General features: G+C 40.3%; 1 protein-coding gene across 1 annotated transcript; it reads right to left on the reverse strand.

The window, feature by feature from the left end:
* Positions 1–1,534: 1,534 nt before the first annotated feature.
* On the reverse strand, positions 1,535–14,786 carry nuak2 (NUAK family, SNF1-like kinase, 2). Its single transcript, XM_074634977.1, has 6 exons — positions 14,300–14,786; positions 8,330–8,450; positions 7,695–7,846; positions 6,534–6,599; positions 5,026–5,278; positions 1,535–4,898 (listed from the first exon to the last, which is right to left on the reverse strand). Exons 1-6 carry the CDS (start codon positions 14,525–14,527, stop codon positions 3,841–3,843), a joined length of 1,878 nt encoding a protein of 625 aa, XP_074491078.1. The 5' UTR covers positions 14,528–14,786; the 3' UTR covers positions 1,535–3,840.
* Positions 14,787–15,462: the final 676 nt, after the last annotated feature.

A 15,462-nucleotide genomic window follows, 5' to 3' on the forward strand; every position in this document is an offset into this window, starting at 1 on the left:
CCAACACAACAAACTGTGACAACACCGGTGTCCCGTGGCACTCCTCTCTCCACTCTTATTCACCTTTCCACCGTTGTCTTGCAGCAACAAGTCACATGACACAATGAAGCGAAAGGTAAGAAAAAGGTTTTATTTCTCTGTAGGGTCCTTTCCATAATGTTGTCAGACGCTTAGAATAACAATCTGAGCCTGTCAGTGGCAAAAACAAACACTTTTAGTGGACGTAAACGGTGCCAAGTTGCCCCAAATGATGACACTACAGCTCGTTTAGCGGAGAAAATAGGGTCCAGGTTTAATACTACCTAAGTTATCCTTTAAGTGAACTACAAGTGGTCATCATATTTAGGAAGTACGGTACTAGTTGTGATTCTTTTCATTTTTAGAGTAAGTGATCTCCCTCTCTTATCGTCAGACTGCAGGTTTTCAGTGTTCTTGCCCTCCACTGTTGCATGTGCCTGCGTGAGCCTTGCCACGCGGAGGCTAAAGCTAGCGGACGCTGCCGTCTCCTCTGATTCGGTGATGACGTTTTTGGCCAACCTTTTGGTCATTGATCTGGTAAGGGTAATGTTTAACTGACATCTCTTTTGACTTTGCCCTATTGTCAACATTGACTGGCGTGTTTTTAGAAAGTGCCCTGTTTAAACAGTCTTGAGGAAAAAGTGAGCAGACCAACTGTTAGATGTATGTTTAGAAGAGCAACCATACACATGGAGTATTGGTCCATAGACAAAGTCTGTCCATGACCCACTGATGAACTTATGGTTGTTTTTCTTTCAATCTGACCCTAAACAGAGCTCTCTCCTCCTCTGCTATGACCAGCTAGGGAGTGTGTTGGAGCTCAGCCTGCCCTCTTGTTTCCAGGCTAGTGTTTGCACATCAGGAGCACACAGCTCAGAGATCAGCTACGCCCCTGCTGACTTTCAGGATGTTGTATTGACACCAGTATCATCACCCCAGGAAACCAAGCTAAAACACTCCTCCCTGACATGAACGCCTAAAGGAATAGTAAATTAACAGCCATGACACACCCTAAATACTCGGTGAAATGTGTCTAAACGCCATTTCTCCTTAATCTTGATTGTTCTTTGCAAGTTGATTGTTTTGGAGATCCCTCTGCGATGTATAAAGCTATTGCCGTTTGAGATGTGCTATAAATGTCCAACCTGTTGCTGCTAGTTTTTTTTAAAGTATTTTGCAATTGCTAAAGCAGCTTTGAAAGATAAATATGATTCATGTAACATTAACTTTTTTTGTGATATTATTGACAATTGGATTAACCATGAATCCTAATAAATGTTATATGGTTTGCACATTTTAAATGTAATATATTCTATTCATATGTATTTAACATTTATCTGGATTCATTGAAAATGTAATATTAACTTTATATCTGGACAGTTTTAATAAGTTTGAATAGATGTTTCTGCATGGTTTCAACACAGTAATGAATTCTCCTGTGGCTATAAATGAAATACTGTTAAAGGACATAAAACATTTGTAAGTAGGTCACTAACAACACGAGCCGGCACTTGAGTTCTCTGATGTTTTTATTAATTTCCTCATCCCGGTCATAACAGCACGGCAGATCACACAGTCATAAATGATAAACCCAGTAACTTTGGCAAACAAGTTTTTTGTTGCAGTTAAAAAAAAAAATATTAACAGAGCCTGCATACCTGCAACTTCTGGGGGAGAGAAAACCAGTGATGAAATGCCCAAAATAACACTTTATATTGTACACAAAAATTAAACGGATACCATTTTAGACCCGTCTTCCTCTGTGTCACACTTAAATAATAAATGATCAGATGTCTGTGACAGATTAGAAATGAATGACAAGAACTTCCAGTTGAAATAAGGCTTTGAATTCCTGATGAGCCTCATAGTGTGGCAAGAAAATAACCATAAATAACAAAAAAATACAGTTTTTCCCATTCCAGTTTCTGAACAACAGCATAGTCTGGCAGCCTCTGGGTACTGCCTTGTGCAACTTTTATTACAAGAACTCAATACTTCAGTGACGGCTGATAAATAAGTTGTATGGTTATCGGGTTTTGATGGTCTGAGAAAGTGCAGTTCCAGTCGCTGGCTCTAATTTCCAGTGTGCAGCATGACATTTCATACAGAAACAAAGATATACTAATGTACATATTTCTCTGATTGCCAGGCAGTATTTCATAAAGCAGGATAGGAACCAGATAGCAGATATCTGGTCAAACTTAATGATCATCATCAGCATGCATAATTCATGATTTTACTTTTAAACCTGGTATATAAGTTTTGCTTTACCGTTTTTTTTTAACAGTTAAATGGCTGAACTTCTAATCCGGCTTTGTGAAATACTGTACCACCTCAGGTGTCTAGATATTTTAAATTAAAAAAAAGTTCAATACACCTGAGCTCCATGACTGATCTTGAAAATTCAGTTGAAAGGTCACACATTTAAGGTTTTTACATACACATGCTGGCCTTGCTTGGCTTGGTTTTTCATCAGCGCCAACTTAGCACGACTCCTACAGCTGAATGCAAAACAGTAAAGTATAGCAGATATCTGAAAGTAAAAACGGGGACGCAGGACAGAAACTAAACTTGGGTGAAGGAGGATCGTCGGTCATGGCAAGAAGGTAACACGCAAATTGCGAGATGGTTAAGGTTAGGCATTGACCTTGAATGGTTTTGGGTTAGGATAGGACGTCGGGCAGCAGGCTCAGCACAACTCGGTGCACTAAAACTGGTAATGGAAACGCAAGTCAGCGTGACTCCAGCCAAAATTGTCCAATGGAAAAGCCTTAATTATACACAGCATACAGTACATAGCTGGAACTCATTATTCATTTTCAAAACAAGCGTCATTGTTTTTCCAAATTTTAATTTGCGACCTTCATGGAACCTTAATGAGCCCCACCTATCCTGTGAAACTGGCCCCTGCACACATAGAGCGAATACCTGCTGACTTGTAGCAGCGCCGGCTTTGGAGCAAAAGCAGGTTCTACTGGTTACGCCCGATGTGAATCATAGGTCATGATTATTATTCAAGTCATTATCCAAAACTTAGAATGAGTCATTTCAAGAGAATAAAAACAACAATTAAAAAAAACATAAAAACAAAAGCACTCTTTGAGAGCTGAAGTCCCAGTTACAAACAAACATCCTCTTGGCACTTTTTGCTGGTGCGTTTAATGAAGATAAACAAAAAAAAAAGTCCAATGACATTAGCATATTTACTCTTTGGTATCCATGAAATGTTATTTTCCCCACATCCTAAAGCACAGTAAAAGCTGTAGTATACCCATCCTAACAATGAACCTGTTATTGCTGTTATCCTAGATAAACTATAGATGATCAGCTATCACACTGCTGGAATGCAGACGAGCTGTTAAGTCATAAACACTTTATCAAACTGTCCTGTCGACAATAAAAGACACCGACTTGTTGGCTTAAGCATTATTCAAACAATAGTCCTATTGTGACTGTAAATGTCACTTTCTTAGTTTATTGTCACTGAGTAAAATGTTCAACAACGGTATTCAATGTCAAATAGTACATTGAAGACCAGTGTTTTGGTTTGAGGTTTGACTTTTTGCCTTAACTACACTTTTAATAGTAAGTTTTCATGTTGAAAACAGGTTTATCAATCACCATCTAAAATATAATCTGATGTTTAACAAGAAGCCTCCTGCCTTTTTGGTACTGTGCAGTTCCTGAAGTTAGCCAACAATGATCATCACTACAGTGTGCTGGTAATTTCACTTAATGCACTTTTGGCTCTCATGTCTTCAGTTAAAAAATCTGGAATGAAAAACGAGTCTTTAGTCAGTGTCCTTCATTAATTACGGGTCTTCAGCTTTCTGCAGAGCCTCGTATAACCAGAGCCTGTTTGTAAGCTTCTGTTACGTTATCACAGTCTGTGATTGAAAAGGCACTGTCAGCCACTCCAGCCCTGTAGCAGTTCCAGGTCCTCAGCGACCCGTCCCCAAGGATCCCGTCTTCTTCGATGTCCAGCAGGTTGTCGGCAGACACGCTTCCTCTCATGTTAGCCTTGGCTGGTTTATTTATTTGTGTTGGAGCGCCCACACGGTCTGGCAGATCCAGCTGGTCAAAGGACTCAGAAGACAGTATGCTGTCCTCGCTGATGGCCCCGCTCGGTCTCGACCTGGCGCCTTCGCGAGGTAAAGAAGCTGCTAGCTGGTCCAAGGAGCCAAACTCCTGCAGCCCACCTGAGGAGAACTTTCCATTGCGCTTCAAGATGCCTTTCCTATGGGTTGGTGCTGAAGGGCACTCTTTAGTTTGTGGTGGCCAGCCAGAGTCACTGTTCTCGGGAGAAGAGGAGTAGTACCCCGACTCTTGCTCTGTGGGCTTCTTTAGGATACCTTTGCGAGGCAGCGGTGCAGCTGAAGGAGCATTAACTGGTGCAGACGAACCCAAAATGTTCTGTGGCTCTACTGAAACTACTGCAGGGGTTTCAGTCATTGCCTTCTGTTTCACACTGTTGCGTCTCTTTAAAATACCCTTAGAGGGGCGACTGTCTGTGCTCACTTCATTAGTGGTCTGGGAGACGTTGTTTTCCTTTCGTGACCTTCGTAGAGATCGCTGCCGGACTACATCTCCTCCACCTCCACCGCCTTGTGAGCGGAGCAGGCAGCGCATCTTGGAGCCGTTCTCCAGTAGAGGCCTGGATGTACGACGCAGCCAGCTAGCAACACTAGCCAGCCCAGCAGGGTGTGATGTCGACGGAGAGGCTGGTGAAGCGGTCTGCTCCACTACTGGACTGCTCTTTGTCTCGGCCAGTAACGGCTGCTGGTAGCCCCAGTTGAGCCACCAGTGTCCTGCAATCTCCTCTATTGTGGCTCTGCGCTCAGGATTTACCATCAGCATCCAACGGATAAGCCCACATGCATCTGAGAGAACGCAATGGAGAACAAAAACATGTTCATTTTTGTGTTCAACTGCAGCAATATTATAAAGTAAAACAAAGTATACACACCAACATAATGTTTCAAAGAAAAGTTGAGCGGAAAGACTCACCAGACGGGTTCTTGGGTTTATGGTAGTTTCCGGTGCTTATCTGTTGGACCAATGCCTTGTGGTTGTTTCCATCAAATGGCATGGTGCCATGAACCACCGTGTACAACAGCACACCAAGGGACCAAGTGTCCACCTCTGGCCCGCGGTATGGCCGTCCGTTGACAATCTCTGGGGAAGCGTACAGAGGGCTGCCGCAGAATGTTTGAAGAAACTCATCACCATGGTAGAGGTTGGACAGCCCGAAGTCTGCGATCTGCAAGAGAAAGAAGTAGACGTCAAGCTGAGTAACAGTCAGATCTGTTGTATGTATCGTCATCAGATTACCGTAAAGAAGAACTAAAGATTCCATGATGCATCACTATAAGTCATTGATTATTCATAACACGTACTCATCTGATCTTAAAGATTGAATGGTGAATCACTGTGACCTCACAAGAACTTGTGCAAGAACTAATAAATCTGTCAAATATTACACATGTTCATTTTTGTGTCTCTGCGCCGGTAACAGCCGTGGTTCAAGACATTATGTTTTCGGGTTGTCCATCCGTCCCATTCTCGTGAACACAATACCTAAGGAACGCCTGGAGGGAATTTCTTCAAATTTGGCGCAATTTTCCACTTCGACTCAAGATGAACTGATTAGATTTTGGTGGTCAAAGGTCACTGTGACCTCACGTCTGTTCCATTCTCAAGAAAGCGATATCTCAGGAATGCCTGGAGGGAATTGTATTACATCTGGCACAGACATCCACTTGGACTCAAGGATGAATTGATTAGAATTTGGTGGTCAAAAGGTCAAACAATAAGACACACAAAACACGTTTTTGGCCATAACTCAATAATTAATATGCTAATTATGACAATTTCAAATGTCTAATAGGACAAAATGATGAAGTGATGATAACCACCATCTGCAAACCTTACAAAAATCAAATACCCTAAAATTGCAGACTTTTATGTAGGGCTGTTGCAATAACCGCAATATTGCAACACCGAGCTATTCACAAGCCAACCGCAGGGAACGGCAAGCAACCGACACAACTGCTATGTCCCTTTGCAAGGCCCTTTGTAAAGCCCCTTTGTCAATAAGCGGAGTGCCGCTTATTGACACTACGCTACAAACGCCAGCAGCATGACACGGCACTGAGCGTCTATTCTGCGCCGAGTGCTGCATGTTTGGTGTTTTTATCCGGTCGCCGAGAGTTGAAAAATGTTCAACTTTAAGTAAAACGCTGCATTCGCCACAGTCAGTACTCCATCTTTGTCATTTAAAAAGCAACAATATACCTAATAATAGCCTAACGATAAAGCTTATTTATATTGCACTAATATCAGGATAAATTAAGTAATTTGCAAAAAAAAAAGGGAGCATTAATATCACATATCGCGCTGCTAAGCCAATCATTATCACCGCAGGGGTAATTCCTTCACCGCGACAGCCCTACTTATATGCCCATGAGCCCTGTGTGTGAATGTGTGTGTGCTGGAACATGTCCCATAATGCATACCTTCACATTGCCGTTGCCATCTAGTAAAATATTCTCCAGTTTCAGGTCCCGGTGTACTATTCCATTCTAAGAGGGGACAAAAAAAAAAAGTTTTTTACATAACAATAATTTTAACAATGACAATGTCTCCACCCAGGCCATGACACATCAGTTTACTGGAAGTTGTCTATATTATATAAAAGGATTAGTCTTTACTGGGTCAGAACACATTCTTTTCTGAGTGAAGATTTTTTTTTCTGGAACGTCAGCTATGCCTCATTGTCCTCCACTCAGTAGGGGGGCATGCCTTTGAGTCGAGCACAGTTTGAATGTGTTTTGCTTTCAAACATGCACATCAACTACTTTCTTACGTATGGGCACTGCTTGTAGCAACACATACATTGTTTGTAGGTTGTATAACATTATGTGTCATTCATTTATTGTTGAGATGCAGTCATGAAGAAACTACTGCGTGCTGTTCTTTAGAATTCATCACTGTACCATACATAACCGATTAAGTGTTCAGATGGCCTTTTCCTGACTAGTTTGAACATGGAAAATTAAATATTTAACAAGACATATGCGCTCAATAAAAGGGAACTAAAACAGATGGTTAACACAGAACATGACAGGGCAATTCACTCTTTAAACACTGTACAGCAAACATTTAGACAGGCTCTGCAAAGTGCTGAACAGCTACACTAAAATATAGTGTGCTGTAAATGTTGGTAATTACACAGCAACAACTGATTGTGTGTGTGTGTGTGTGTGTGTGTGTGTGTGTGTAGAGCCCTTCTGTTCCATCACACCCTCATTAAGAGTGTGTGTGTTGGGACGGCTGGCCTTTAGCCCTGACGCTGGCTCTCTAAAGACCAACTGTTCATTTCCCCCTGCATCGTGCTCACAGCCTCCCTGTTCAGATCAACAGGCTCACAGTGAATAATGCCCATTATGTAACTTTGGGGGTGCCAGTGCCCTGGAAAAAAAACAACAGCGAGCGGAGCAGCTAGTCTGAGTGGAGCTCTGCGTCATTAGCTTTGACGTAGCAGCCATGCGTGAAGAGGGCTGAGATACTCTACCATAGCTACAACTCTTGTTTTATTCACAACTTATGAATGCACACATACTGATAAGTTCCCCATGATTATATTTACTGTATGAAAGCATTGGATTGAGCCTTACCTGATGGCAGTAGTGCACGGCTGAGACTATTTGTCTGAAGAAGTGCCTGGCGTCCCGTTCAGAGATGTTGCTCTTGTCACAGATGTAGTCGTACAGGTCCCCTCGGCTGGCGTACTCCATCACAATCACAATTTTGTCCTTGTTCTCAAATACTGAAAGATGAAAAAAAAAAATCCTTTTAATAAAAGGTTTCATATCCAACTCAAATGGAAGTGAAAATAAGATGATCTGGACTGTGCACAGCCTTTTACAGTATAACACATTGTATAACTTGTCTGCATTGATTAGGATAAACGGGGCCCCGTGGTGAAAATATTGCAAACAAACATGCACTGAGGTGGACAAATACTGAGCGATGACCGTCTCATCAGGCGTGAGGGGGCACTGGAAGACACAAGGCTCTGCACATTATCCTGCAGCGCTGACCGGGTACGACGGGGCATCGGCGCTTATGTAACATGTAGCATCGGCTTTCAGCACAAAAGACTTGCGTGACCAAACTCTGAATCTCAAACAGAGACTGATTGAGAGATGCCCTTTTTCCAGGTATCACGTTTCACGCCTCATGTAGGAGATTCATGAAACCCAAACACACACACACACACACACAAGCACAACATTTTTTTATACTGCACCTTCATAAATGGTGATGATGTGCGGATGGCAGAGTGAGGACATGATCTCGATCTCTCTCCGAATATGAACCAGGTCTTGTTCATCCTTTATCTTCTCCTTTCTGATCGACTTTATGGCAACCTTAAAAAAAGAAAAATAATATTTGACTTTTAGAGAAACATGTATTTTACTCTACATAATTAATAGAAAAGGGAGATCCAAGTGAGAGTGGGTATCGGCTGATACAGAGTACCCATCTGATACCAGGGTTTAATTAATGAGCTGTATGCCTCGCTGTGAGGAAGTGACTGGGATCATTCTTTTATGTGTAAGGCAACATCAGGTTTGACTTAAACATCACTTTTCCTTACTTTGTAAAAACAAAATGTAACAAATAAATACATAGATATAAATTTTGTGAATTGTACACCAACAACTTGGCGAAAAAAAATCTTAAAAATGAACAGGAATTACAATTCAAGTGTAAACCTTTTTCATGCATCAACAAGTTGGTCAAAACTTAAGCAGGAATTCAAATTCTAGTATATAACGTATTATAGTATATAAACATAGAATTGAATTGAATAGGTCGGGCCCCACTGTCACCGATATCTGACTCAGCTATTTGAGTAAGTATCGGTCCGATATCCGATCCAGTATCGGTGCATCCCTATCAAATAGTTCCTTTAAAGCGAGAGTGTATCGTTTAATGAACAGAGCCACTGTAGCCACAAGGGAAAAATTGCAGGACAATGGTAAATATTAAAACTCAGTGCAACAGGAGAATGAGTTGAGATGAGTCTTTATAAGTCAGTAAACCAACTCTTATATTGTCAATAACATAGCAATATTTATTTTCCACAGTTTGCCAACATTAGCCACCATAAGCTACTGGTCATACCAGACCAAGTAAGGCTGTAGCAGCAAAAAAAACAAAACCTTATTGTGTTGAACTCAGTAAGGGTGTGTTTTATTTTCTTATGAATTCACCTTTTTATTTGTAAAGGACAAGAATGTGCTTATTGTTTCAAGAGTTACGTAATCTCGCTTTCATGACAAAGAAAACATGAATACAATGGTGAGCAGCTGCACTGCTGTTGCAATGACAGGTCAATAAATGAATATACTGCCTAGATTAGGCCTGTCTATTTAGTGCAACAAGGTAAGGAAACATTAACAAATCAGTTAATTGCCTTCCATCTGAAGCTTGTCAACCCTCTGAGAGGAACAAATGGGCAGTGAACTGAAAACTCTGCCTCGTGGAGGGAACGCCGGGTCAAGTATTGTCTGCTGTAAAGACATCTATTGTCAACTGTAAAGAAATCTATTGTCTGCTGTAAAGAACTGTCTGCTGTTATGTCTGCGAGACTCGTAGAGTAAGGACATTTAAATCTGAATGGTATCTGTTGGGGACCTTTCACATACAGGCTTTGGACAAGTCTGTATTCATGTCTTTATGTTGCGTTTGTCTATTTGAGGGTCAGATGCCTGAGATTCCTCTGTGCACTGAGTGCGTCATAAATCTGCCCCAATGTTGAAGGGTCTCATGAGGCCCCAGATGGGCCCTAGTTGTGTTGGTGGGGTGTCCTTGTTTCCTCTCCTTTCTAAGCCCCGAGGCTATAGACACAGGGGGAAGTGAGTAAAGCAGCGACTTGTCATATCAGTTCAACACACAACTCTCTCCCGTCATGAGTCACTGTCTGGCATAGATGCTACTCCGGGTCAGCGCGGTATCCACACCACACAGACCTTTTTTCCTGATTCTGGGAACTGTGGCTTCCTGCGTTTGTTTGCATAGCCGTCAGACGGGCTGAACTCACACTCATGATGAGTTCACGCCCCGGTGCGGTTATCTGTGTGTGTGTGTATGGTCTGTTTAACTGTCAGTTTGTTCCACGCAATACACACCGAGGTTGAAATATTTGATATTTAACACCACTTTCAGGTGTTACTTTTGCATAGCTACCTGAACCTACTGACGAAGCTAACGTTAGTTTGCTGATATGTGACCCGTTTCAAGTTGAATGGATGGACTTTCTCGCTAGATTTAGGGACTTTTGGAGCTTTTTGGAGCTAGTTAGCAGCTAGTGCTGCCAGCTAATTTCATTGGAAAGAGTTGGCAACACTGGGCTCGGATTTTTGGTTGGATCATTTTTTAAATTTTGTGTACTTTTGCTACTTTCTCAAAATCACCGACCCTACCTTTAAGTACAACATTTTTAGCAAAAGTGCCAAACATTTCCTAGTTCCAGGTTTTCACTTGAGTACTTTCTGCTTTTCTTTGCCTTTGAGATAGTAAATTTAATATCTTTCAGCTTCAAATTTGTGTTTTTTTTGGACATTTTATAGACCAAAATATTTGATAATAAAGATAATCGATGGTTGCAGCCTTACTACTGATCTTTCCTGGCAACCGATTTACACTTTACTCAAGTCTTTACTCACTAAGACATTTCCCAAGTTTTAATGGTGCAGGTGCAACCAAATTTAGTAAATCACTAGTTTGAAACTCGCTAGTTGCTATTAAAAACTTAGGAAGGACTTTCCCCACAAACTTAGTAATGGCTCTATGATATACATATGCGCTATGGATAGCTGGTGCAACACATACACAATACATGTCATGCACCACCGAGTGTGAGGTCTATCCATACTATTTCTATGGGTCTGTGAAACCCCCCACCTAAATGGGTTATGTAACCAAACATTTGAATGTAGATAATGGGAACAGCTGTAGTGCCACAACACACATGCGATGAGGCCATCCTTTGTGTCGCGTCATTCCCCCGTGTCAAATTACATATCTTTGTCCATTGTGTTGTCAATACTAAAAAGGTAGGTAGATAAAAACAAAGCAAATGAATGTTTCCCCTGTTTCCATTTTGCTAACTGCTGTTTGAGCCGTACTGAATTCAAAACATACATTTGGGCTAATCAGTATTTTGACATTTGAACATGGGTTTGAAGCGTGACGACCAGGAAGCTGCCCGCAGGGACAAATTTCAGACACCAACTCATATCCTATAAAAGCAAAGTTCGGCAGCAGCATGTCGTGACAGACAGGGTAGGAGGGAGTAGAGATCGCTGTGCAGACAAGGGTGAACTTGTATCATTACCTGTTTACTGCAGGTACAGAGGGGGAATTCCTGACTCTTACTTCCTTGACTTACGAGCGCTTTCACTCATAACAGCTATGACCTCTTAACAAAGAGCATCTCCGATAAAAATAACTTGGCTGCTGAGTCAGACCAACTGGTGAGGCAGTTCACGTCTAGGTCGAGTATCTGTGTTTTTGTTATTTAGATGAGTCATTATATCTGAAAGTATCTGCCTGCATTTAAATGTTGGATTACGCTATGGAAACAAACCAAAAAAAGATCTAGCAGAATGCTAATTATCAACTGTATAACAGTTTGTCATGTACACAAACAAAACCTCAGTTACCAGTTTATTAGGTGAGACTCGGTAAACCAAATGCCTTCTAATACGAGAGCCCTGCAGGAAACCTTCATGAAGGTCATAGTGTTTCGTTTTCATTGAAACTGCTTTAGAAAGTGTTGATTCTACTTTATGACCATTTTATTGGCTGTAGTTTGCGGTGCAGTTACATTTTATTGCATCATAGTCAGGTGTTTAGTCTACCATCATTCATATAGACTGGTACATCATCCATTTGTGGACATTTAAGGATATAAATTAATGCAGATTAATTTTAACGGCACTAATTTCTTTAACGCAATCGATCTTTCAGAAGTTGTAGTGGGCTCACTTTAAAGCTGGAGTGAAGACACTGGCATCATATGAAACTAAAAAACCTAGGGAATGTCATAGTAGCTTGTCGTGAAGGAGGTTAAATAAAGCTCCAAACCTGCGCTAAATTTTGCCGAGGAAAAACTGCCATGGTCATTTTCAAAGGGGTCCCTTGACCTCTGACCTCAAGATATGTGAATGAAAATGGGTTCTATGGGTACCCACGAGTCTCCACATTACAGACATGCCCACTTTATGATTATCATATGCAGTTTGGGACAAGTCATAGTCAAGTCAGCACACTGACACACTGACAGCTGTTGTTGCCTGTTGGGCTGCAGTTTGCCATGTTATGATTGGAGCATATTTTTTTTTGCTAAATGCAGTACCTGTGAGGGTTTTGATAAAAGTATTAAATAATAAATAATAAATAATAATAATAAATCTCTCTTTAAGGTACATTTTGAACAGATATTTTTTTTTTATTAATTTGGAATTAATCGTGATCAACTATGGACAATCATACGATTAAATATTTTAATCGCTTGACAGCCCTTAAAAAAACATTCTTATTAGGTTACACCAGAGAAATATCATCTTTCAACTAAAGACATTTCCATTTGTTTGCCAACTCCTCTGTGTCCCTTTTAAAAGGTTTATCTCTGTCCAGTGTGTTTTAAATACCACCCATTTCCTCTTCAGTCACTCCACCTGAAAGACCAGTTGAAGTTTCCCCCTCTCCCTTTCCCCTCAGAAAGAAAGTTACCTAACTTTCCTGTTTAAAACTTCCAGCTGAGATAAAAGTCCCTCAGTCTTTCCAACGAAACGCCTTTCCTTTATTCTCTTTATGCCAATAGGAGGCGTCATGTGGGGTGACGGTGAGATATTTTGGCTTCAGCCTTTGTAGGATGATCTCACACTATTTAGTTGTCAAATGACCTACTTTAATACACCAAAAACAACTTGTGAAGGTATTAGGTGTGCCTCAGACACAGGGACAGCTCTGTGATAACTGGTATAACCACACGCTATCCTATTTTAGTCCTGTGATAACCTTGCACATGTGGAATTTGCACATTGTTTTACTGCCTCATTTAATTTGATTTTAAAGAAAAATTGTAACTTGCACACTTTTCTAATATTTAGTATGTCACTGCACACTTTGCTATTGTATATTTAGTATGTTATTGTTATTCTATGTTCATTATTTAGTTGTAGTAGTCTGGTATATTTAACTTTATAGACTGCACATATGTACATATTACATTTATTTATTGTACATACTACATTTATTTATTGACGGACTGTACACACTATGTTCACTCTGTTTCTTTTATATCTCTATTATTGTTTTTATAATTTTTGTATACCTTTACCTCTCCTGTGATTCACTCTGTTTGCTGATGTTGCTGCTTTGACACCTGAATTTCTCTCCGGGGATTAATAAAGGTTCATCTTATCTTATTTATAGTGTATTCTAATATATTCTTTATATTGTGTATACTATAGATATTATCTCTTGTGTTGATATGTATATTTATTGGATATTTACTGTTCCTGTACATTGTCTAGATAACCTGCTGCTGTAGCACAAGAATTTCCCAATTTGGGATCAGTAAAGTACATCTATCTATCTATCTATCTATCTATAATTATGAGTGTTATGTATCATTTTAATTTAGTTTACACAGATGACTGACGGAGTAATTTCCAACCCGGATAGCAATAAGAGGGTTAACCACCCGTTTTGTAACCCACTGACACAGTTGGCGAGATTAAAATGCTATAATAGATTATTATTTGTGGGTTGTAATACACAAGTATTTTTATTTTATTTTTAAAACAGCTTGTTCAGTGATGTTATCAAAATGCACACAGTGTTCAGACATCCAAAGAGCAACCCCCACTAAAACAAACACTGAAGCAAACTTAAGCTGTCAACTCACAAAGATCTGCACACTGATCTATTTTAATAAAGTAATATATGGTTCACCATTGGTCAGTAAAAGTATTAACAGGGAGAACTTGAAGTTGTATAGTAAATATACCCCCTTAATTAAAACGTAGAGTACCTGTGTGTGCAGGCAGCACTAATAATAGCTCTCTATCTCTAAACAGCAGGTGGCTGATAGCACAGTAGAGCAAACACACAGCTTACTGTCTGTACATGTGGCTCTCATGTGTACATATGGCTCACATATAATGGTGATAAAATAAAGGTTAATAATATCAGTCCTTACCAGTCTACCGGATCTCTCCTTGGCCTTCTTCACTTTGCCATAGGTCCCTTTGCCCAGGGTCTCCAGGAACTCGTACCTGTGCTTCAGGTTGTGTTTGTGGTGATGTCTCTTCACGGCTTGTCTCTTCACGGTGGTCACCTGGGAGGACGGAGGTTTTTCTCCCGGTGAAGCTGCACCTACAGACGGCCTGCGGTGTGACGAGAGCCGGGCAACATTTAAGCCCTCCATCCAGACTCAGCGGTGGTGTCTTTATGGAGGTTTTTTAAAGTTCATTCCTCCAGGCAGAGCTCTGTCGTTGTTGGAGCAAGTTGCTCCCAAAAGATGCTCAAGTATAATTCAGATAAAAGTCTGAATATGAACTCCAGATTTCTCCAACTATAGATGTTGAAAACAGAAAGCTAAAGTGTGTCTGTCTTGTCTCCTCCTCTGTAGCAGCAGCAGGTACACAGAACAGCAGCGTGCACCAGCAGGCAGCCGGACACGTCTAATAGTGGAGGGGGGCGGGGTCAGCTACACAGAGGAGCGCTTCATCTGAGCACCAGGCGGTGCCGGGAGGTGTAAAAATCATAGATTGAAATATGAGGACATTTGGAAGGAGTTTCCCCAAAACGCCCTTCTTTTGTTTAATTTTTCTTTTTTTCTACATGTAATTTTTTTTAATTATTATTTATTATTTTAATCTTATTTCACATGAAAAGCACCCCATGTTCTATTTGTGTGTTCTATAATTTCATTGTAAAAAGTGGAAAAGTTGGTTCACTTCATATTTGTATCTAATTAAGTATGTTTATGTAAATATCTGAGTAAAACAAAATAAAGGAAAAACAAAATGAAAAAAAAAATCTTAGATTGAGGGGCAGTTTGTTTGTTACTGTCTTCCTGTTACTTTCTTGGTAATTCAAGATTCAAGATTCAAGCCCTTTATTGTCATTGTGTAGTACAACGAAATTAGATTGTGACAATCCCATAGGTGCTAATGAAAAGATAATACAATAAGAAAAGAGATAGTGCAATTTTAATATAAAAAAATATAAAAGATAATACAATATAAAATATAAAATTACAATATGTATATTGATGAGATGACAGTTTTGCCAGATTACTGCACAAAGTGTCCGTCAGATAATTATATAATTATTGCACAGAGTGAGCAGCATATGTTA

This window comes from Sebastes fasciatus, chromosome 1, assembly GCF_043250625.1.
Source record: "Sebastes fasciatus isolate fSebFas1 chromosome 1, fSebFas1.pri, whole genome shotgun sequence".
Classification (NCBI taxonomy): Eukaryota; Metazoa; Chordata; class Actinopteri; order Perciformes; family Sebastidae; genus Sebastes; species Sebastes fasciatus.